The sequence below is a fragment of the Lepidothrix coronata genome, unplaced genomic scaffold (assembly GCF_001604755.1).
Source record: "Lepidothrix coronata isolate B3197 unplaced genomic scaffold, Lepidothrix_coronata-1.0 Scaffold78, whole genome shotgun sequence".
Taxonomy (NCBI): Eukaryota; Metazoa; Chordata; class Aves; order Passeriformes; family Pipridae; genus Lepidothrix; species Lepidothrix coronata.
In genome coordinates, this window is record NW_016690258.1 from 1,405,284 (window position 1) to 1,429,992 (window position 24,709).

A 24,709-nucleotide genomic window follows, 5' to 3' on the forward strand; every position below is an offset into this window, starting at 1 on the left:
GCTGCGGCGGCGGGGCGGCGGGGGCCGGGGCGGCGCGGGGGGCCGGAGGGAGGGAGGGAGCGGGCGGGGAGGAGGCAGGGCCGGGCCGGGCCGCCTATTTGAGGGAAAGTAGCGTTCGGCGGGCGCTCAGTGCCGGCCCGCCGCGGACAGGCAGCGGGGCGAGCGAGCGGCCGGCGGTCGGTGCCCGCAGCCGGCGCGGCGCTGCCCCCCGCCCCTGCCGAGGACTGCCGCGCTCGTCGCACGAGTGGCGGCGGGGGGAGCCCGCCCCGCGGGGCCGCCTCTGCCCCTTCCCCGCCGCGCCGTTAATGGAAACATGGCGATGGCGGCTCCGACCGGCAGCGCGGCGCCCGTCGCCCCGGCCCTCTGCGGCCACCTGGCCCTGCTGCTGCTCCTCGCCGCCCCCGCCGCGCACGGCTACAGCTTCCCGCAGCAGCACACGTAAGTGCCGCCGCCCCGGCCGGGACCCCGCGGCTCGGCTCGGCCCGGCGCGGTGGCGCATCGCGGGGCCGCCCCGGGGCCTGCGGGGGAGCGGCGGCGGCGGGGCCGCGGCGGGCGCTGCCGGTGCCGGCGCGCTGGATGCGGGCGGGCGCGGGGGTCTCCGCCCGCTCCCCGCCGGAGCGGCGGGGCGAGGAGCGAGACCCAAAGTTGCTGGAAAAGCACAAACTTCCCCGGCGGGTGCCGGTCCGCAGGGCGGCTGTCGGAGCCTTACGTGTGGCGAGAGGGGGGAAAGACCGAAAAAGGACTTCTTTTTTTTTCCCCCCGCCATCCCCGTTTTCAAGCACACAATATGGTACCCACAAACCGGCCGTGCCCACCGGAGTTTGAGCATAAACTAATAATAGCTGGATAGTTCCACAGGCTATCCGAGCTGGCGGGTCTTCCTCTCCCTCCCTCTGGACCGACCGAAATTGGCTGTAATGTATTGAAAGAGAAAGTCGGAAAGCAGCTCATTTGGGTGAGGGGGTGGGGGACTGAAGAGTCGCTGCAGGAAGGATATAAATAGATCTTTTTTTGAAGAAAGAGAACGTTTTGGAAGTTAACGTTTGGGAATATTTGCTAACGCGGTCGGCTCTCTTGCCTTCCGTGATAACCCTTAAGCCTGTCCCCCTCCACACATCCATGTGAAACCTTGCCGAGATGTATTTTAAGAGGCTGTCATCTCCGTTATGAAATGCTGAGCTTTGTTGACACAAAACGGAAAGAAATCCAGACGATTCAAAGTAAAGGCTGACACCGTGTCCTTACAGTCTGCGTTTCTGAAGGTGGGGGAAAGATTTCAATGACATAGAGTTAATAATAGCAGTGTTGCCCTTAACTTTGTGCTGCCCCAGTGGACGTGCACTGCTTTATGTCACAATTTTCTTGTCATTTGTGATTTGCTTAAGAATAGAAATACATTGCATATATATATGTCATAGGGAGTATTTTTGAAAGCCCTTTAGATTAGTGTCTTTGATCTCAAAGTACATTTTTACAAGCATGTAGTCAGGCCTTCTGAAAAGAAGGCTTATCGGCAGAAGAAACAGTGCTGTTTATTTGGGAGAGCTGTAGCTTACCGTGTTAATATCTGCCTTCACCGGAGGCATGGTTGTTTATTCAGAAATCCTTCCCGTTCAGACAGCTTCTTTCTGGATTCTTTCGGGTCTGTCCATATTTCCAGATATCTTTGAGCTCTGGGAGCCGATGGATTCCCTTTTCTTGCTGTCATGTAAATACAGAAATTCTTCAGAATAAGACCCTGAGAAATGTCTACCTACAGGGGGAGGAGAGGAAAGGGAACATGCCAGTTCTCGTCCAAGTACCACAGCCTTATGGCCTGATCCAGTCTTGCTCTTAATGAACGATCATTGCTTCCATGAGAATTCCTATGGGAGCAAAGGGGATTATGTACGTGGTGAAGCGCAGATAAAGTTTGTGGGATGTTTTTGATATTTCAGCAGCTTTTCATGGATTGTAAGTTGTTGCTTTCTCTTCTTAAATTCAGAACACAGAATCATACAATAGAATAAATCTCTTCTGGATACCAGGTTGTGAGTCAAAATTGTGTTTTCTTTCTAACTGTAGAAAGTTTCATAAGAAGGTCCCTAAACCAAGAGAGACATAGAAAGGCGTATAATTTGTAAATAATGTGCTGGTCTTCCCTCGCCCAGACTCATTATTATCTATGTTGTTCTAATAAACAGTGCCAGCTTTTTAACCAAAGCAGTTTTATTCCAATTAATTTGGTGGGGTTTGCTAGGCTAGATTTTGTTAGCTCTGTGCTCTCTTATCAGTGGACTTATCAGAGTGGGCCTGATCCTGCACTGGGTGAGGCAAGATGAGCAAAAACTGAACCCACTGGCAAAGAATCATAATTGCTTGCAAATATGAAGGAATGGTCCTGAAAAGGCCACTTATTCTGTGTGTGTCTGTGGTGGGAATCAATGCTGTCTGGCTGCATCTGGAGAAGAGACTCAGAAGGGATGCAAGACCTCAGCCTGACCTGGTATCTTCTTGCTCATTTGGTTCCCCTCATGACCTGTTCTGTGAACCCAGAGAAGAGAAGGGTCATGAATGGATATTTGATGATGGTGCACAATTGCTGGGCAGTGGGTTAGTGCTGTAACATGTGGGCTGAAATGCCTGGCGAGTTCTGCCCTAGGGCTGCCGTGATTGTTTCTCGGGAAGGAAACACTTAATGGGAGTAAAGAATGCAATGGTAACTGGCACCAAGGCTTGAACAACCCTCCTTAATTGACTGTTCCCCCGAGTAGTTACCTGTTTGCACCTTTCTTGTTTTTAAAGAGGCTGGATATAACTTCAATCTCTTTGGCAGATTTGTCTGGTCAGGAGCTGAGTTGAGCTGATGAGATGGGCTGCTAAATTCTTCCTGTTACAAGCCAATTTCTCCTGCTTTGGACAATGCACCCTTGTGAATGATTCAGAGCATTGATTAGAAACATGTTTGTCTTTGGAGGTTTTCTCTGTAAATCACTGAAGTCATCTTTCACTACTGGACTCTCAGAAATTAGGCTGCTTTTTTAAGCAGCCCCAGAATTGTTTCATTCTGGCAGGCAGCAGACTGAATGATTAGGATATTTTGCCTAAGGGGGGAGAGAGAAGAAAATAAAGAACATTTTTCTTTTTTATTTTTGGTTACGATTGTATTAATTATTGTCAGTGTGTTGATTCTTGGTTCTGTCCCTGATAAATCGCTGGTGTTCTACATTATCTCTCTCCTCCCGGGTAGCATGGTTTTAATCATCTTATGCTGAGCTAAGGAAAGCTCGGCTCAGCCAGTTGTCCAACGGGGAATTTCTCATTGAGATTTAAAAAGCAAAATCCCAGATTGGAACAAACCCGTTGGGGCGGGCGCGTTAGGTGATGTCCACTGACTGACAAGGCTCCTTTTAGGCATCGCCACGTACGAGAACGTGCATCTCTGTGGTCAATGGGATTAATGGCTGTGGAAAGGCAGGCTGTTGGTGTCAGTTAATTTTTCTTTTAAATAGCACACAGAGGGATTCCTGTGGCAGCACGGTAACAACCTCTGCTTGAATTTCTGAGCGAGCTGGCATTAGGTGATTGAAAGCCTGGTCGGTCAGGGGAGTCCTGCACCTGTACTGCCATTGCCTCCCGTTAGTGGAGATCGTGTGTGTGTGACTGCTGGGGAACGTGGCTGCAAATACCGCTGCTGGGGAGCAGAACAAACCCCCTCCTCACTTTGCAGCAAGGCTTTTTGTCACTTGGACTTGAAGGAAAATTGCCATCTGCTAGAGGGTGCTGAGCCATTTGCTTCTCGTGAGGAGGCAGGTGTGCGCGGAATTGCTGCGCGTCCGCCGGCGAGCCTTGGCTTCGGCGCTGCTCTGCAGGGCATCTCTGCCCAGCCGGCCACAGGAGAAAGGCATGTCTGTAGGGGAAAGTGCCAGCCCTGCTTCTCCAGTGGATTTAGCACTTGTCAGATGCAGACAGTTGTTTTGGGCAGCAGGCTGAAGGTGTGACCTGTGTTCCTGTTGGATAGTGAGCAGTGAAGGCCCCTGCTTAGGGCAGTAAGGCCTAATAGCTTCCCATCCCCACTGGAAGGTGGGCCTGAGGCTGTCTCTTCCAAATTAGTTGCTTCTTTGTAGCAGATTTTGATTTGTACTTGTGTCATTTCACCCCAAATGAGGTTAATGACGCTGGTAGTGATGGCACATCTGGGCTAGCAGGGCTTGAAATAAATAACTCCATTAGAACTGGCTGCTTTAGGGTTTGCATGATGCCATATAGAGGAAGTTCCTTCTCTTGTTCCACTGCCCACCTGCTGTGCAGTTAGAAAATCTCTTCCAATTATGGTTTTAATGCTTGGGAAGGGAACTTGTAAGAAAAGGAGCAGAGAAGAAGCGAGGAGATATCCCTGCTTGTCTTCTGCTGTGCTCGGCTGAGCAGGGAGACAGCTCCCTGGGAGGGCAATCTACCACCATGAGTGACTGACAGATAATGTTGCTCTGTCCCCATGAGGGCTGAGTTTGTGACAGTTTGTACCCAGTGGAGGCACAGACACCCAGTGGCCCTGCAGCAGCCCTGTGCAGGCTGTGCTTGGTGGCAGAAACCTCTCTGAGGTGCGCAGAGGCACCCTGAACTTCCCAGAGGTAAAAGAAGAGCCTCACAGAGAGGAACAAATGTTCTTTAAAAGCCATTGGCAATATTTCTTTGGCATTTAGAACTTTCTTCTCCATTCCTCTTGCCATTCCTGAATGCTTCCTGCTCAGTTCTCACATGGGGAAAGAGCAAGGCATTAACACTTTCTTGCCTGTCTTTGTGATGCCTCCACACCATACCCTGCCTGCAGTCATCCCCTTCAGGATTGTGGTTTCAGGAGCTAGAGTTTTTCAACTGTATACATTGAGAAATTGTTAATTGAAATTCTCTCGAGGACACCTTTGGTTTCCCACTGAAATCGATAAGGCTCCTGCACAGAAACCTGAGGGTAGAAATGGGCTCGTGCTCGGTGTTTGACAGAGTTCAGCAGCTCTGTTGTGAAGAAACTTCACATGTATTTTATGTGTGTGTGCAACAGCCCCTTAAAAGCTGGAGGTGGTGACAGAGGGTCTAAATGCAAACCTGAAAGTTTATCCTTGAACGAGCTTCCTCGTGTTTGGCTTCAAAAGCCATCAAAAAGGTTCTCAAGGGCTTAAGTCCTGGGCACCTGCACCCTGTAACACTGTTCATGAGCACACGCCATACGAGTCAGACAATGCTTTTTCAGCCAATGAAATACTCAAGTGGGATGAAATAAAAGCAAAAGTCATTACCAAGCAAACTACTTAAGTGAATTATGCAGCAAGAAAGGACGGTATCTGTACATTTTGATATTTATTTTTCTAGGAGCCTCTTGAAGGCAAGATGTGTTTTGTTAGCAAAAATATTTTTCCTCTCAGGGGGGTTGGTGGTAGTTTGTTGGTTTAGAGCTGTGCTTGTAATCTAGCCTTCATCCTCAGGGTTATTATTACACAGGGAATGGGGTTGTACAAATTGTTGTTACTGGAGAGTTAGTTTGTATCAACAAGCTATTGGCATGTTTTGCTTCAGGCTGAATCATTTGATCTTTTGGAGAATGCGAGTGGATTTTCTTCCTAAGTTTGACAGTTGTCCTGTGACACTTCCCATTCTGTCCCAGCCATTATCTTTTGGCCATAAGCATCACAAGAAATAAAAGATGTTTACCCAGACGAGAGGATTCATTCTCCCGCTGTAAAGCCAAGTGTTTCTCGCGTTGACTGACGCGTGAGTGATCAGGGTATTTAACCAGATGAGCTTGTGACAGGTGAAAGGGCTGCAGGGCGAGAGACACAACGATCCGAACAGCAGTCAGGCCCGACAAAGGGTGCACGGTCTGTGGTTTCTCTATCTATTCATTAACTACGGCAAGGTTGTTATTATTGCCTCTGATTAGGACACAGTGCCGCCTCCTCAGAAGCTGCTTCTCGGTCTGGTGGGGACGGTTGCACAGCGCACCTTCTCCCGGGGCCACGGGAGATGCCTTTCAGGAGAACCAGGATCAAATCTCCTCCCCAGGCTTCTGGCTGGGGCTGAGAACTCCAGAGGAGGTAATTGCTGACAGCAGTCAGATTGGGTGCTAAATGGGGGTGTAAACCGTCTAGTACAATAGCGCTGATGATGGCAAAGCCTTGGGCACAGTTGTCAAAACAGAATTTGAGTTTGGCTATCTCTTAAGTGCCTTTGTGCAGTAACACCACTGAGATGCGTGGAGTTAAATGCAAGAAGTACAGGATGCAACATGATTTTTAGCTCTGGTGTATGTCAAAATCCCTGAAATTCTTGCAGTGAAAAGGAGATCTTTAATAAGAATGTCTCTCGCCTCCCTTGACCTTGTTCCTTCTTTCATTGTCCTTGAAGAGTGGGGATGGAGCCGTGCTTTCCATGGCCTGGGATGGAGCTACTTCTGCACCAGTGGGTATCTTGTATGAACCTCCTGAAGCCCTGGGTAGACTTTGGGTTTCCTTGGGTTCTGCTGGTGCCAAAACTGTTCTTCTGCCGTGTCCCACAGTGACACTTGGGGAATTCATGAATCAGTAGGGGTTGTGCCTACAATGAGTACGGGTATCCCTGTGATAGAAAACCCGGGGTGATGGATTACAAAAGGCACGTTCATTTACCTGACAGAGGTTGTCTTCTTGAATTATTTATGAGGTTTCACAGCAAGCTAGTAAATTTTGTGAAAGCAATGGAGTCCTGGTAATGTGAGCCTCTTCACTGCAGCTTCCGTAGTGGAGTTGTGCTGAGGAGGTACAGGAGGTGGAGGATGGAGGAGGAGGAGGAAGAAATAGGCAGCAAGTGGAGGGATAGAGAGACTGCTGTTTTCATGTGCAAATGATGAGGTGTGCAGAGCAATGAAGTGCGAATTAGTTAGATCATGCTGTGCACTGGAGCAAAAATCCTTGTGGTGTTAGAAAGCAACTTATGCTTCAGTGAAGGGTGGGGGGCGGAAAGGATGGGGGCAGTACAGAAACAAGGACAGAGAAGGGTGAAAATCTCATGGCCAAAATACTGGCTGCTTCCCATCTATAGGAATGTTATTTGCAGGGGTAGTTTTGGTAGAGTATATAGTCATTTTGGTGAGGTTTTCTTATCTGAGTTCCACTAAATGAAGGATCAAGCCAGGGCTGGCCAGGCTTTTCTGCGGGGCATTCGGCAACTGGAAGGCTTGCAAGCGTGCAGAGCACGTGGCTCTGGATCAGAGAGGTTTGCTCAGGATAACCTGGAAGATGTGTGTCCACAGGAGCATTAAATCAGTGTTATCCAACACGGAGAGCGAGGGCAGTAAGAGCTGGAGTCCTGGCTGCAAGCGTGCTGCCTTGCTTCAGTCCCTGCTGGAACACCATTCCAGAGCTAGAAATCAGTGATGCAGCAGGCACAGCACAGGTTCACGGTGTGGCTGCTTCCTGTGTACCTGATTTGTGGGTAAACAGAGCCTGCCCCATGCTTTTGGGATTCTGAGCCTCTTGGCCTTGGAAGCACCAAGTTAGCCCTTAAACGGTCGAATTGGTGGAAAGAATTGGGAAAGTGTTATATCCATCTCCATTGAAGTGACAAATGAGGATATGATTCTCCATATAAATACCAATGCCTCTTAACTCATAGCAGAGCTGGGTCCTGAAACTTTCGTCACAAGCTGCCAGTTTGCTGTCAGGCTCTGTTTCTTCTCCAGTGAGCATTTAATATTCTGCAGGCCAGAAGAATCCCATATCTAAAGTCTGAGTCCACATTAATTCCCCAAATAAGAAAGCAAAACAAGGGGCATATGTCCAAATAATTTCCAGAGCCAACCTTGTATAAGCTCCTTACCCATCAAAAATGTATAAAGCTCTCAGCGATGTAATTTCTGTTGAACCGGAGATATTCTTGTATTTGAATCCTCAGAGCTATTAAATTTCATGTAATAATACCTCTCTGTTGTGGCCAATGAACACTCTCTGTCCACGTTGACACAGGGAGGGTCATGAATGCAGTGCCTTGTTTGCATTTCTAACGTATGGTGGGTTTCACTGGCAGATTTTTGGCAGCTGTAACATGAACACCAAAATAGAGACAGACTTAAGCCAAGCGAAGCACCTAATGTTCAGCTTTATCAGGTGTTGAAGATTGAGTCAGATTCTGGGCTGTGAGTGGCTGAACGTCTTTTTATTGCTCCATAACGAACTCAGTAGACCCAGGAGGAGCCAAAGTGCCTTTTCCTCATGTCTGAGGTAGTCTTGTAAATTAGAGGTCTCTGCTGAGCGTTCACTGTAGTGTCACATTCTTGGGATCAGCGTGTGTGGGAAGTATTGTGTGGGCTCGCGTGCTTCCAGTACCTCTGCAGAGAGAGGGATGCCCCTTGCCCAGGTAGAAGGAAGCCTTCTGCAGCAGTGTGTCATGAATACCAGGGGGGAAAAAAAGGGTGGAAGAAACAGCATTTAATTATTCAAGGCCTGCAAGCTGAAAAGGGTTTCAGGACGGTGAGCTAGGCATGCGTCAAAGCTTCGTGGGCACTCTGCTTTCCCCTCCTCCCTTGCCTGCTCTGGGAAGGAGGGTAGATTACATGAGTATGAAAAAAAAAAATCAATATTTTTCTCTTCACGCAGTTCTTAGTTTTTATTTATTCTGTTTTTGTTGGCTGGGAAGTCTTAATAATTGTTGATCAGTGACCAAACTGATGACATTATTTTGCCTCCCGCAGAATAAAAGCACTTCCAAGAGCACAGAGCAGAGGGGACCCTGTCTGTGAACAGGGATGCTTTTGTGCCCCTCCTTGGCTGAGTGCTGAGGGACTTCTGATTGAGCCGTTCCTGACGTTGGGCTTGTTACAATGCAGAAGAATTTGCTGTTGTCAGTCTGGCGTGCTGTGCTCTGCTACAGCTGTGAAGGTTTAAAAACTGAGAATTGTCAAGAAAATGTCCAAGATACCGGGACAAATTAATCCCTGATATAACCATGCTGTGGGATTATGCGGGGAGAAATTTTCAGGCCTTTTTCTTAGAAATATGGTGGTGGTTGTGGTTGCTTCTGATGTGATTTTTTATTGTGAGATGGAGAAAAGAAACACATCTAACACATTTACTATCTGCTCATGCCTTGGTCCCAGTTTCTAAATAACCCCATTTAGCACCTGCCCGCCTGTTTGACCCAGCAGCAAAAATGTTGTGTTGGCATTTCTGACATCAAAACCGCCTTTTTACCCATCATCTTAAGGCTAAATTGAACCTTTCTGTGTCACTTGCTCCTTGCTATGTTTATTTGTTTTGATCTAGTCTTTACTTTAGAGAAAAATCTAACTAGCTCTGTCTCACCCCTACTGCCTGCTAGGTGCTTGAGGCTCTTTCTCGTGTGAAGTGGCCCCTTCCACAGGTGAACTTATACCCTCAATTTCCCCCTGCCCTCCCTGTGCTCCCTGCCCAGACATGAGGATGGAGCAGCTGGGTACCAAAGGGCTCTGACAGCCACATTTTGGCACGAGGTCTCACTTCAGCACTGCGAGTGCTGAGCTGGCTCATACCTTTCCCCCTCCTTGCAGCCCTGTGGTGACAGCCCTTCTGGGGCCGTGTTTGCTCGAGCAGGCACAGCGTTCCCAAGCCAGAGGTGAGGATGCATCCCGAGGCTGGTGCTCTGCATGGAGCACTGCCTGTGGCAACGCTGCCGTGCGGGAATCTTTTCCTGCCCTTCTTCTCTTGACACCACTCCAAGTGGAGCCTTGTGCTGAAAGCATTGCTGGTCTGTGCAGTTTATGAATGTGATTATGTGTGCTGAAAGCAGCCTTGCCTTTTTTATTTTATAAGGGCCACTTAATAAATGTCACTTATTTGGGCAATCTTAGGCAACTGAGTGCATGGCCAGCCGCCTTCTCATGGGGAGGTGACTGCCAGACCTCATCCTGCTCTCTGGAGTCACAGCTGGCTGGTGGAAGGGTAGCTTTGCCATAAAACCACTTGGTGGTTTTATGGCAGCTTGTGTAACATTTGACTTTCTTAGTTAAATCTACTTATTGCTGTGTTTGGGCCTTTCAGTTGTTATCACATCTCACTAGATAACATGAGGGTTCTTGTATGAGAAGTTTCTTTCAGAGAACACCAAGCAACTGCAGAAGGGAAAGGTTTGGTAAATAGTACCTGTCCTTCTTATGGAGGAGTATCAGTGATTGCAGTGTGGGAAATGGGACCTGCTTGGGCTGCAGGTGAGATGCTCCAGCTGCTGCATTACCTAAGGCCTAGTTGGGACCACAAGTAATGCCTAAGCCTGCAGTTTCTCTGCTTAACAGTGTATGTTAGATGAAGGGTTCATGTGCAAGGCCTGGTGCTTCAGGGCTGAGTGGAATTGGTGGCTAGAGTGCCATTTCACCCCACAGCTGCCAACCTGCAGTACTGGCTTGAACTGCAGTTTGTTGCACTGTTATGAAGTTTGTGAGGTTCACTGCACAAAAGTCCACATCCCACAACCAAAGCAAGGACTATTTCAAGTATATTGCATTTTTTTTTTTGGTCCAATTTTCCACATGAAAGTAACCTTGCTTCCTCATTTGGCTTGGTTATAGTATTTATTACAATGACATTCCTTCTCCTCATTTTTTTTCTACTGCTATGATATTGAGATTTCATATTTATCTTCTAATAGTTTCTGAGTAGTGGAGTGCTTGCATTACTGGCAGTGTTGTATAGTTAATCCTGAGCACAGATAGCTGTGAGGAGTCCAGACGGACTGCAGCCCTTAGTGGCACGCTTGTAAGTGAGGAAATTAGCTTGGAAATTGCTGTTTTTTAAAATTGCTTCTGTGTTAATCTCGCTGTGATACCACAGCTTCTGGCAGTATGTGGGTTAGCGAGATGCTTGTGGCCGAGAATGAGGGCAGGTTCTCACTTTAGAAGAGTCTCAGCAAAGACCTTGTCTTACACCTTTGCTCTGAGGAGGTTTACACTGAGGAATTTGGCCCATTTTTCCATTGCCAGGCCCATCTCCCAGGTGTTCTCTTATCCCTGATTGACCTTCTGGCCTACTTTCTGTCCACTGTGTGTTAAAGGGTGACCAACCTATCAGTCTTGGCAAGCATCAGGAACAAAGCTCATGTGCCTCAGGCTTGTTCCCTGGGGAGACAGGTAATTCTTTTATTATGCCCTTAGGATTGTCCCCCTTCCCTCTCCCTCCCCATTGCAGTGTGAGCATCTTGTCCTGTTCTCCATCCTCCACTCCTTGTCATAGTTTTGTACGTGCACTTTGCAATAGCACTTCCCTATTGCTCATTTTGCTGATGAAACTGAGGTTTCAGGGAGTCCAGGATGTCAGTGGTGGAGCAGGAAATATAACCAGATCACTTAATTACTCCTCTTCTGTTCCTTGAATGATCCATGGTCTTCGTTTTGGGGAAAACGTTTCTTCTGCTCTGTACTAACAAGACATCAGATTCAGCTGCAGGAACAAAAAACATGGGCAGGAGGACTCTAGGGACAGTATCTGTCCCTTTCTTCGGTGTTGGGAGGGTGGGAACTGTCCTTGTGGATGAAAAGCTCCTCTGAAGGACTCTGTTCTCTGGCAAGTGCCTGAACATCAAAGCTTGGGCAGTGCTGTTCTCTGTGCAGTTAGTCAGAGGGCAAGAGGCCTTGTTGCTGAGTGCTCAGCACTGGACTTCTGCAAATTAAATGGGTGCCCTCTGCTGCATAAGCCCTACACTGGCTCCTTGTGCCATGTAAATTATGGTTAGGCACCTTTCCCAAGAAATGCTCTCTTTAAAATTGCATTTTTGTGCTGATGATGCACCCATTTAGAATTGGATCTCGTGCCCATTGCCTCTTTGTGGCAAATGCTCACCAGTGGGACCAGTTACTGGGGAGACTGTAGGGCAGTAGCTGCTGACCATCCCTCGCACATTTAACCCCTTGGGTGGTATCTGAGATACCATCTGAACATTTCCTGCTCCCCGTGTCTGTCTCAGAGAGAAATTCTGGAGGCCATTAAGCCGGGTAATTTACATGCTTCTTGAGCCTGTGCCTAGGGAAATATATTTCACAGGTAATTTCAAATCTCTTGGCGTGTGGAAGAAGTCATTATTCTAAATAGAAAGGGGCTGGTGATGTCACAGGCCCCATTGAGAGGACCACATTAGAGACTGGGATTTTTCTTTCTTACAGAAAAGAGTCCGAGGCATTCTATTCATAGGGCTTTGGGATGTCAGATCTTTTGGGGTTTAATGTTAATACTCATTTAGAAAAGCAGAAGAGAGAATTCTCTTGTAATCTTCAATTCCAGTTACATGTGAGTGGTATTGTGTTTGAGGGCTGGGAGGAATCCTACTCTGGGGTACCCACAGGTGTGAGAGTTTCCTGCTTTGGCGGTGTCTTCCAAGGGCAAACATCAAATTTAGCATGAGGAGGTTGAGTTGCAGTTCTGACTCTGCTCCCAAAAGTCTGTCTGGGTTTGGGACTCCTGCTTTGCCTTTGTAGCTCCATTCTCCTCTCCTGGAAAAGACAGAAATTATTTTTGTTGGACATGTTGGGAGGATTTGCCAGTTTAACGTTGACCAGCCCCTTCAAAATGATGTTTGATGGGCTGTTGCACTGTCTGCTTCAACTGTGGTGTTGCAGTGGGGAGGGGATGTGGATGGTGCCTTTGAAAGCTGTGAAGCCAAGCTTGTGGATGCAGTGCTGGTTATCAGCTTGGAGCATCTGGCAAAGGACAGGGACACATCTGTGCTTAGGCTCCATGAGAGTTTCCCAGTGACCCTTTCCTTTGGAAAGGGAAGGCAGCTTGTTGTGGAGTGGTGTTTTCTTGCAGCAGGGAGAACTCCCACTGCGCTTAGCACAGTATCCTTGTTCCTAAAGGTGCTCCAGCACAGCATCCTCCTTTCATGGGGTCCTCCAAGACAGGAGGGCATCCTTTTTGAAAAGCTGGCTGCAGCTGGAGATGAGGAAATTGAGCCTGATAGATCAGTGTCTTGAGCATGTAGAGCAAATCCTAAGTGTTTCCAGTGTGGTTCAGGAACCTCCATTTATACAGACTTGTATCCTTTTCAGAGGAAAGGGGTATGTATATGCTATTTCCCTGTGGAGCAGTGTTTGTCCCAGCTGGATGGGGAGCAGAGAGGAGGTGACCTGTGAAAGCTGGCAGCTTCATCTCTGTTGCTGTAATGCTTTGGGTGATGCAGCAGTACTGGGACAAAACTGAACTGGGCTTGACGCTTCCACTCTCTCTCTGCCTCAGAGCTTGCCTGGATGCCACCTTATAGCAGGAGAGGTCTTGCAAACAGCTTTTAGATGTGTATCACAAAGTAGTGAGGTAATGGCATAAAATGTGGTAAACTATTATTTATTTTTTTTAGTGCTCTCCACCCCCACCCTTTTTTCCTTTCATTGCTGAAAGGGACTAATACAATGAAGAGCTTCTGCAAATGAAGGCAACTACATTTGAAATAACAGGGTTCTGGGTATTTGGCTGGTGAGAGATGCAATAAGTGAACATCGCTAAGTGCTTTATAATAACAATGATTACAACGCTCTCTTGGGAGCCAGGAACCTCTCAGGTAGGGGGATGGTATGGAGAGGGGTTGTTTAAGGTGGGGGTTTAACTAGATAGACATTGAGTGACAGTGATGTCCAGAAACCCCTGAGGAATGTTCCATATGGTGCTGTGAGAGGCTACTCCAGAAACCCCAGGAGACTTGGACTGGCATGGTTTGAGGCTGAAGCAATGACAGTGGATGCCCCTAAATAGCTCTTGTAGCAGGAGATCTTTGTGGCAGAGGTTAATGATATCTTTCTTTGCTAAGGAGAGAAGCTGTAGATAGAAATTCAGCAGAGGTCTGACTAGTCAGGAGTCCTCTATCAAATTCCTTAACATGGCTTGTCTTTAAGTGATCAGATTAATCATTTGTGCCTGCTCTATGTCCATTCAGCTGAAATGTGCCATGGGCAGGGTGGGTGCTGAAAGCAGTCCTCTGGTGTCTGGTGGCTGATAAGAGTTACAGTGTGCTGTTTGCAGACTGACCATCTTTGTGTTTTGCTACAGCTCTCCAGAGTAGTGTGACTCTTCCTGGCAGTAGGAGCATCCCTGGGTGGAGAACCTTGTGTGGAAGCTGAGAAGCTCTTTCTTGCCAGGGGCTCCAGACAATCCTTTATTTCCAGTGTGCTGCTGTGGCATCAGATCTCCCTCACTCTTTAAACAGCACACTAGGGAAATGAGAGATGACTACAATGTATGTATCAAAAACTCCATTCCAGCCATCAGGACGTGGCACTCCCTTATCAAGCTTTGCCCCACATCTTGACCAGACTCTCCACAAATGACCCAAGCAAGGAGAACTGTTTTGCTGTGTTCAGTATTGTAGTATTTGTGTAGCCAGAAAGTCTTATAAGAGCCTGCATGAGCTTGGATGGTTCTGCTGTTGCTCAGCAGTGATATAGGAGCATGGGGCAACTCATAGCATCTAATCATAAAGCTGTTTGCATATGCTTTAGTGGACACTATTCTGGTGGCACGAGACAGAAACACTACTGGGACTGTCATCTTTTAGCCATCTAGCCTGATGTACTCAAGTGACAGCTTCACTGTTTCTCCAGGCTGTGAAAAAAGCTCTCCCATCTCCAATCCCAAGTGCAGGTCCTGCAAGGTGTGGCTGTTTTGTCTTCTCAGGGGGGGTTCAGCTTTCCAGCTGGTGATGAGGATTTACTGGAATGAAGAAGATGCAACAAGCGATCCTACTTCTGTCTAGCTCCCAAGAGAGTCATGAATTATACACAGAATAAACAAATAACCTGATATGTCTGTCATTATATCATAAAGGACTTTAATAATTCATGCAGCTTGCAAAATCCTTACTAAGACCTACCCTCTGTAACCTTATCTTTGCCGTGGGGGATGGGATCTCTTCAGCCTCCACTCAGATTGCATCTGTAAAACAGAAGGAGTCAGCGAGGAGGGAGGTTTTATCATAACACTTCATCTGTATAATGGGTTGCAAAGTGACGTGCAAGAGTTATCAGCCATTGGGGTCTCAAGGGGTGCTGGAAATGACAAGTGGCTGCATTGGGTGAAATTTATGCAGGTAGCGTGTGCCATAAAACTGACACCTCCTCACTTATTTATTAATTCATTGTTTCAAGTCTAGATTTGTGACAGGCTTTGAGATTAGGAGGCCACTTCTAATCCTGCGCGACGGGAGTGCAAAGATGGTGCGAAGAAGCCACGGGCTTCTCTTGCTCCTGATGCACATCAGCAAGTGTGCCATGGAAATAGAGTTTTGAGGTGTAAAATACGAGCATAGCTTTCAAAAAAGCAGGGAGGTTAAGGCATTGCATTAGCTTGGGCTCTGAAAAAAAGTGTTAGCTGTGTTGGGGAGAGTACTGCCAGTATCACCAGCACAGCTCCAGTAACTGGTAATCACTGCCTTTGGCTTATTCTTCTTGTGTTACAGCCCTGGAGTTGTGTGCTGGTGCTTCTGCCACCATCACATGAGATGTCAAAGTATATGAGCCACCTGACAAAGTTCCCATTTGCAGGACCATCCCCAGGGCAGCAGAAACAGTCCATCTGGACCTCCAGACATAAATCCTATAGCTAATTTATTCCTCTAGTAAGGCAACCAGGTTCAATTTTGCTTATACATTTTGCTTATATATTTGGTAAGTGACTTGATTAGACTCCCCACATGGTAGGGAATTGCTTGCTGAACTTGTTGAACCTAGGTGAAAATAGGGTAGCATCTTGAGGTGCCTGATTCTGCTCCCACTTAGAGAAGTATGAGTTGGTGGCCACGTGCTGAGATCAGATTTACCCCTTCAGGCTGTGAGGATTAATTCCTGCACAGTTTTAATGTATTTGGGGATCCTCATACGGAGGTCCTGCCAAATAATGCCCTTGAAATCCAGGTATCCATCACACAGTGGCTGCATCACTGAGTGATGGCCTGGAGATGAACTCCAGGCTGATAAGGATGGGAGGAACTCGATCAGGGACGAGGTTCATGGCTGGAAGGGCCTTTTGGGGAAGCTCTCTCCTCTGCCCATTTGTCTGCAGGAGATATTTGCTGTGGTTGCTTTGCCATTTGTTCTTTTCATTGCTGTATCTATGAGAGGTTGTGCATGTGTTTGATCAGAAGAAATCAGTGCCTGTATGGGGCCTTTTGCAGCACTGCTGGGCAAATGTACCAACTAACACATTCACCGGCTTCTCCTTCCTCTGTCTGTGGGCAAATCATCCGCCAGCAGATTGTGATTTTCCTCAAACCTGCTCTTAGGTTTTAAATTATTCACTGTATTATCCTTTGGCCTCCAGCTCCTTTGCATATCAAATACTCCAAATCAGCTTTTTGTAAAGTTTGAAATTCAAGATATTTTGATTGGACACGCAGCTCTCAAAGAATAGTTATCATGGCTCTTTGTCGTACTGGGAGGGCGTTTCAAGTGGGGTCCTGCAGGGATCTGCCCTGGACCTGCTTTTATTCAATAGTTTCATTAATAAGTTAAGCAATGGAATGGGAAATATGCTTATAAAATTTGCAGGTGACACTGAGCTAGGAGGGGTTGGATGTACTTTGGAAGGCATTATCAGAATTCAGAATGATCCAGTAAAACTGAACGGCGAGCTGGGTATCAGCAAAATGAAATTCAGTGGAAACAAATGCAAAGCGATGCACTTACGAGGGAGAAATCAAATGTACAAACACAGAATAAAGAACATCTGTCTGGGTGGCAGTGTGGCAAGAGAGATCTTGAGAGTTATCGTGGATCACTTTGAGTCAACAAAGTGCTGTCATAGCAGAAGGGGACATTTATTCTGCAGTGTTCAGTAGCTTCTTGGACAAGACGGGGGAAGTGATGTCTTCCTCCTCATACAGCACTGGGTTTGGCTTCTGTGGGAGTACCTGACCTCACTCCTTGGCATGAGCCTTTGGAGATGTAGGGAAACTGCAGAGAATCCAGACAAGGACAACAGAAAGAATGAAATATTTAGAAAACGGTGCAAAATAGGGAAAGCTGGGAAAAGCTGAGTTTGCCCTTCCGTTCTTTATTTTTATACTCCAAAGGATGCAGCAGAATAATGATCTTCCAGTTCATGGGAGCCTGTCATAAGAATTTTTTAGTGTGCTATAGGTGGGATAAGCGGGAAGAGGGAATTGAGATTTAGGGTGAATAAGAAGGGAACTTTTTCACCATGTGGTGAAAAATTGAACTGGAAGAAGGTACTGTGGGGATCTTGGGTTCACCTTCAGCAGAGGATTTAAAGAACAGATTAGACAATACTTCGTGCAGAGGGTTCAGGTGTTTAGATGTCTCAGTGCAACTAATGGTGGAAGAGGAATTCCTGAAGCCCCTGCCACCCTGTATGTCTATGACTTGCTGAACACCTACTGCCTCTTCTGTTTTTAGTCAGAGTTAGACCTTAAATGGTTAATGCTTCTGTTCTTCAATAGAGAAATCATATTTAAGGAACAATTTTCCTACTGTCCTAAATGTCACTGGTGACAAGTCGGTGGTTACTGTTGGTTTTCCCACAGGTACCTACAAGTATATTTGTGCTCAAGACCTGTTAATGAAACACAATTTTTTTGTGTAATTGCCAGACTATTTCCCCCTCGCTTTTTGCTCAGCTCTATCTATCCTGCAGGCTGAAAAAACCCCACAGTTATCCTTTTCATTATATTGTAATACTTGTTGGGGTGTCAAATTGGGATCAAGATGGATCTGGTAGGGGTTTTGGCACTTGTGGGTTTTTTTGGGTGGGTTTTGTTTTTTTCAAGACATACACTGCTGCAAAAAAATGTAGAGATGAAGCAGAGAGAAGATAGGACACAGAAACAGGCACAGAGAGGTAGTGTCTGAACTGAACAAAGTAATGTGGTGATAAAGCTGAATGTAGAAACATTATCCCCTTCCTCTTTCTCAAAAATCTTCCTTGGGATATAGTTCTAATATTCATTTGTCCTGTCCTTCCCTCCTATAATAACGTCACAGATGCTTTCTTATTACAGGGAAGACCAGATGGTAGAGGTGAATAATGTCTTGACAAATATTAAGAAAAGACTAGTCCAGCAGGCAAATTTTTCCCACCTTTCCTTTCTATAAACACCTGGGCACGTACTTTAAATTAAAACAGAGTCATAAAACGACAGTGTGGGAGGCTTGATAACGTCTGGGAGCACGGTCAGTAATTATTCGGTCATTTGGAAAGAAACAGGTGCTCTCTGCAAGTTGTATCTTCAGGGGGAAAAAGAAAAAGGCAACTTGTTTTTTCCTTGATGGGTAAATATTGGCTCACGTGGGGTTTTTACAGCCTAGGTATGTAGGGGAGCTCAGAGGGGGCACTGCACTTACACACGTGCACGTGTGTGTGCTGACACGCACTATTACAGTTAAGGGATTAAGCATCTTGAAGGAATAAGCCAATTATAAGAAGTTCCTGCACAGCAAAAATTAGACAACACGGTAATTAATAACCTTATTAAATAGCAATATTTGGGCACTGAACCAAAGCGTATGAATCAGAGTGAAGCATTCTTGGCTGAACACCCTGTGTGAAGTGTAGACACTTGTACAGAACACACTCTCTGTAGAACCCAGTAAGCTTTGGGGCAGTATATCTACTTACCAAGTAGTTTTTCCTCTTGCCCTTTCATGTTTCTGTGACTCTCTCTTATTTTTGGGGCCAGGAAAGCAGCAAAAGAAAAGGACCAAATCTGTTTTTTTTCCCTAACATCCGCTCCTGCTGACAGCCAAACAAGCACTCTCCTAAGGCTTCTTTTAAGAAAAAAGTGTCCTCAAGCAGAAAACTAATTTTCTTTCCTCTTACTTCTCCTTTCCCAGTGCTTTTGTGAGAGGTGGCTTGCAATGAGGCTTACATTCATTAGTGGTTTGTGTAAGTGCCTTGCCCAGCCCTAGGTTAGCTGTGAGGAGGTGTGACTGCAGCCCAGGAAGGGTCTGTCCCACGTACCCTGAGCCACCAAGGAGCAGAGTGACCCTGGGCTGAGCTGCAGTGGCAGCTCCTGGTGCTGGCCCCAGGTTGGCAGCGTGAGGCTTGCACCGGTGCCTGGTCTGCGAGTGTGAGAGAAGACCAGGACTGGGGCTGCCATCTGCTGTGTGCTCAAGTGTGGGAGGATGTGGGCCAAGGACAGCCTGTCTCCTGCCTTTCCAGGCAACTGTCATTTTCTTCCAAAGCCACACAGCTGGAGCAGTGGTGTGGCCTCGAAAACCAACACAGAAGTCTCTGCAACTGCTTGGGTCACCTGAAGCATGAAATGTGCCCTAACCCTAAGCAAGGGCTGCTGTGACGGTGGCAAGGCACAGGTGCCCGCTGAGCAGGAGTGGGACAAAGTGGGATGCTTTCCTTCCTGGCCCCAACTGCAACAGCAGTGATTTGCCTCCTGATGTGCTGCTTGACACAGTAAACATTTTTGAAGCTCTGCTGCTTTTTTAAAGCCTACTTTATCTCATCTTTAAGAAAAATCAAATATGCAAATTGTGAAATCAATTAACATTTTTGTAGTTTTCTTTGGAGAGGGAGTGATAAATGGAGTTGTGTTTTCAAAAATCACTTATGTCCCTCGCAAATGTTGCACAGGAGGCTGTAAAATGTACAGGGGAAGGAAACAACCATTTTTTTCAATACTAAAGATTTTTTAATGGATATCCTGCATGTGCCTATGATAGTTGGAGGGTTGTTGGGTCAGAAGAGTCCTGTGGAGACTCCTCAGCAAAGACAGTGCCAGCAGAGATGATGGGGATCAGTGGGGTGTGCTGGGTATGTCACAGCCAAAGAGGGGACACAGGGGATGGTGGGGCTGTCAGGCTCCTTCCATGCAGTTCCTGAAGGCACAGAGCTAATGTGTGCTATCACAGATTCTTGAGCTCAAAGATTTTCTCCTCACCCACGTTGGTTCACTGCAGCAAATACCAAAGCGGTGCTCGGTTTAAAAGGGGGACTGTGCACATGGCTCATAAAGGGAGCCTGGTGGCTTTCCTTGAGCACCACCACAGCCATGCCAGTGGCTTCCCAGTCAGTGCTTCAGCTGTTTTCTTTATGCTTTATTTGTAAATGACATTTCACGAGAGCAGCAGGGCGCTCCCGGCTGCCTGGTTTGGGGAGTTAGCGCTCCGCGAGCCCCGTAACGCACCTGAGGCGTGCAGGAACGGCCCAGGAATGCACTGACTGTCATGTCTTATTGCTCACAGCTTCCATGGGGGACACACTTCAAAGAGAAATCTCCATGTTCATCATGGGCTAGCAGTTCCTTTACCCTCTTCATCCTTGCTACGGTTGTCTTGCATAAAATTTTAAGTGCGTTGGCCGTGAGAGAGAAACAAGAGGCAGAAGGTCAACTTAAACAGAATAATAATGGGATTTATGTATGTTATTTTTTTTTAATGTTAGCTTTCAACCCAAATATGGCAAGTGAAATGAAACCTCCAAATTCTGGGATGTGGCCCACTCTGAAGACTTCTGGTCCTGGACATGACCAGGGCTAGAGGGACACAGTAATGGGTCACCCAAGGGTTTTAACAGTGTTGTGATGTGGGTAAGGGATGTGCTGGTTAGAAAAAAGAAGGTTTTACTACCACTGGCAAAAGCTCTTGTGTAGCCATACCACACCAAAAAAAGAAGCTGCTTCTGCTATTATTTTTTTTTAATCTAGAAACCTGGTGTCAGCTATGCCAAAATGCCCTCCTCATTAGATAGTGTAATAGGCATATTTAGTTATTTTAATAGTGGTACCTAAAGCTTGTACTACAAGGCTTAGCTGGACTCTTTGGGAAACTGCTGTAAGGCAGCACAATTAAAGGGAGTTGCAGTCTTTCTCATGAATGAAAAATCCGGTGGCTTTTCTTTAAAATAGTAGTACTTCTTGGGGTGGAGGCAGGGGGTGGAATAAGTTTAAAATTTTTTTTTTAAAACAAATCTGGTGACTAAATTTAAATTAATTGTAAATCCCAGCCCAACTGAGCGCTCAGTGTCTCTTTAGCATATGCCAACAGAGTAATATTGATGCCTCTGTCTTCCTCTGTAACTAATCCTCTCTGAAGGCTTGGCCATACGTGACATTTAAGCGGATATGAACAGTTGTTAATGTGATGGATACAGCTCAAGATGGGTGGTAATTTTCCCTTGCTGTGGTGTTGTAGGTGTTCCTGGGGAGAGCTGACACAGGCAGGTGTCACTGAAATCAAGGATCTTGTACAGAGCTGGAAGTTAAGGAAAAGTGTCAGCTCCATAAGTGCTCAGTGGGGTTTCTCGGACCTGTGGCTGAGTATGAGCTTATAATTGATTTTTTTTTCAGTTCACTGGAGAAACTGGAGGAGGGGAAAAAAATAAATCCAGTTTTGGTATTCCAGGGCATATTTTTTAAATTAATGTTTTGTGTAAAAATAAATATTTTTTGGTGAAAATACTTCATAAGATTTATGGATAACTTTGGTACTGAGGTTAACCTGAATATACCCTTGATAGCAAATAAAACATTTGAAAAAGGAAAAGAAAGAAAAACCCCAACCCAGCCCCCCTCAGCCCTGTCTGTGACCTGGTACCTTCACCCTGCAATCCCACTGAAGGCTTTGCTTTCCCTCCTTTGCCAGAACAGGGGTTTTGCAGATGTCTTCACCCATCTCATTCCCTGGATTTCCCCTCCCCAGCCAGGCTCACAGGGGAAAAGAGACAGCGTTACCTCTGCAGGAACGTGGGAAATGGCTTAAGTTACAGTGGAAGACTGATAAGGCTTGGCGTGTGCAATTAAATCTTGTTTTCATCCACAGCCTTGTATGTTATTAACTGCCATGAGTTTTGCCTGTGTGAGTCCCAGTCCCTCCCTCTGTCCTGTTTGTCCCCCCACCCTCACAAGCTCTGCTCTGCCGCTCGGCTCAGGCATCTTTCTGCTTTGACATTTCTGCCCAGCTTTTGGGCTGTGCTGTGCAGTTCAGAGCCCTCTGAGGCCCAGCTGAAAAACAGTTGGGTTTCTTTGCTCCTTGATCTCTGGGAGAGCCTCTCCACCGTTTGGGATGGTGTGAGAGCGTGCGTGGGCTGCCTGGGGGATGTCTATTTGCACGAAGAATGAAATCACTTGGTGAACCCGACCAAAGTGCAACTCCCCCGAGCTGGTCTGCTCCCTCCTACCATCGCTTTGCTGTGCTGCTGGCCTTACCTTCCACTCCTTGTGTTCCTTCCCTCCTTTCCCCTGTGTATGTCGAGAGAGCACTGTTGCTCTGGAAAAAGCACTGAAGGCAGTGCCAAGTGGTGCAGAGGCAATCGAGTGCTGCTTTTCCAGGTCAGACGGGAGATTTGACCTTTGCGTGGTCAGCGGCTGGAGTCGGGAAATCTCATTAAAAGAAGGAGAGTTATCAAGTTCTGTGGATTTAGAAGAGGGTTTATTTGCTGTTGTTTTTGACGTGGAGTGATTGTTCTAAGCAGAAATCTGTGTGGTTGAATGTACGGGAGGGTGCTGTGCCTGTTGGAAGCCCTGGCAGCCTCCCTCGAGTAAAGGGCTCAGGACAAAGGAGATGCCACATGGCAGCTCCTGGCCCTTCCCGCTGCCCGGGGAGGCAGCTCTGCCTGCAGTGAACCTGGCATTGTCTGTGCCTGGCTCAGGTTGGGCTTAGCCGGAGGTGCAAAGCAGCTGAGCCCTCGGGCACTGGCTGCTCGGTGTTTGGCTCCGGGCTCTGCCCAGGTCCCCCCTGTTGTGCCGCAGTGATAATCCATTGCCGCAGTAGGACAGACACCTCTGGCCCTGCCACGGCTCTGGGTTTGCTCTCTGCCACAGAGCCCTGCTGAAGCACTAAGCTGTTTTCTGTGCTCCACATCACTTCGACCTTGTTAATCACTCTGGGCTTAAGTAATTATCTACTGCAACTGTTTGTATAAGGAGAAAATAAACCCTTACGCCTTGCAGTTTTTGTTGTACCTTTCCCCCCTCTTCTCTCTGTGGCGCCTTGTGCATAAATTTTGGAGTCTTGAAGTTTATAACCTGCCCCAGCTGTAATTCTCAAAGCAGTGTGTCCCTGGTGCTGTGCCTGCACTCGGTGCTGCAGAGGGAGAGCAATGAACTTAACTGAGGCACTGATTTCCTTCCTCTCCCTTCAGTCCCTTGCTTATCTACTCAGTGTCAGGGCTCTGACTCTTTCTCTCTCTCTCTTTCTCTCCCTTCCTCTTTCTCTCTTTCTCTCCATCTCTTGCAGTATGCAGTACTGGGCCAGGAGGCTGGAGCAGGAGATTGATGGAGTGATGAGGATATTTGGTGGAGTCCATCAGCTCAGAGGGGTAAGCTGTCTGTCTTTTACCTGTGCTGCCTTCCTTGTGGCAATGAATGTTCTCATCTGCAGAAATCACCTGTGTGAACACTTGCACTAAGTCACCTTCTCAGCTCACTCCATGTGCAGGGTCATGGCTGGCTGTGCTTCTGGTTCCTGGGCAATTTGATGCATTTATCAAGTGTGTGGGAGTGAGCGTGGTTTGTATCTGTCTGTCTCTGGGGCCGCATGTCACTGCTATCTGAGCATGTACCTGTGGGTTTTTTCCTATATGACACGCTAAATGCATCTTAAATCCATCTAACCTTTCCTCCAGGGACTGAAGGTAGTTTAATTTGTGTTTAAACTTCTATTGACAAAGCAGGAAATGTTGAAAGGATAATTTGGCCAGCCATTGGAAGCCCTGTGTTTTTAAATACACATTGCAGGTAAAACTGTAATTCTTGTTTGGCTTCTGTTTCCAAGTGGCACAAAACAAAATCCTGTTAGTGATGTTTGCATCTGCCTCCTGCTCCCTGAGTTAGCACCAGGGCACAGCAGGCTGCAGGAGCCAGACCTGCTCTTCTCCTGACAACAGTGCTCTGGGCTGGATTAGGGCAGTTACAGAACTGCTTCATTCTGGTTTGTTAGGTTTGTGGATCAAAGAGTCTTTAAGACCCTCCCTGTTTCTCTTCCAGTAAGACCCTGCTTCCCCTTCCCCACGCTGTTGTGCTGACTAGATGTTTTGAAATGGAACAATTTGGAGTTACGGTGTTAATCTAAAGAAAACAGACTTCTCTAGGATGATAAATATGTCACCCCAGAAAAAAAGCATGGGTGTATTTGTGTTTTCTCGTGACAGTGGCATGTTCTTCTCAGATGCCAATAATTTATGGGACTCTTACTGTCTGCCCTGCACTAGTAGCTACATTGGCTTAAACAGAACTGTTCATGTTTTATACTGTTGGATGTAACCCGTTGTCTAAACACAGAGGTTGCACTATTGTCTTTTAAATGCATTTTGAAATGAGTTTATTACCCGAAGGCTTGCAAAACTCTTCATGGTTCATCCATTCATTTGCATTCATATTTGAGCTCTAGAACAGTGTATCTGGGCTTTGCTTGCAATCATTTCAACCGAACTTCAACTGGATTGATACAACCTTCATGTGCAGCATGAAAAGCACATACACCACTTGGGTTTTAGCAGATATTTTTTTGATTGTAGCCATGCATCTGTGCAATGCAGTTTTGCATGCTGGCAGGGTCTTAGAATCAGAGCCAGGGATGCCAGTTTTCCAGGCAATACAATGGCACAGCAGCCAGCATTCTCTTCAGCAGAGAACAGTTATAAAAAACAAAAAGACTGCTACTACATTTTGTACGTGTCCTCTCTTACAATTTATTCTTATTAGCTTTGATTTTACTCCTTTGCATGTTAAATAGGTATATCATGTAATTTTTTTAATGCCATAATTAAATAGAAATTACACCTCCAATTTG

At 46.8% G+C, this 24,709-nt stretch overlaps 1 protein-coding gene across 5 annotated transcripts in view; it reads left to right on the forward strand.

Annotated features, from left to right (window-relative positions):
* CACNA2D2 (calcium voltage-gated channel auxiliary subunit alpha2delta 2) overlaps positions 1–24,709 on the forward strand; it is a 240,941-nt gene that overhangs the window by 26,772 nt on the left and 189,460 nt on the right. For 3 of the 5 annotated variants that reach the window (XM_017819924.1, XM_017819926.1, XM_017819925.1), the window contains one exon: positions 23,156–23,237. In XM_017819924.1, coding sequence (XP_017675413.1) covers positions 23,156–23,237 — 82 coding nt within the window. Of the gene's footprint in view, positions 1–352; positions 439–23,155; positions 23,238–24,709 lie in introns of those variants that run through there. The other 2 variants (XM_017819922.1, XM_017819923.1) reach the window with 1 other exon arrangement.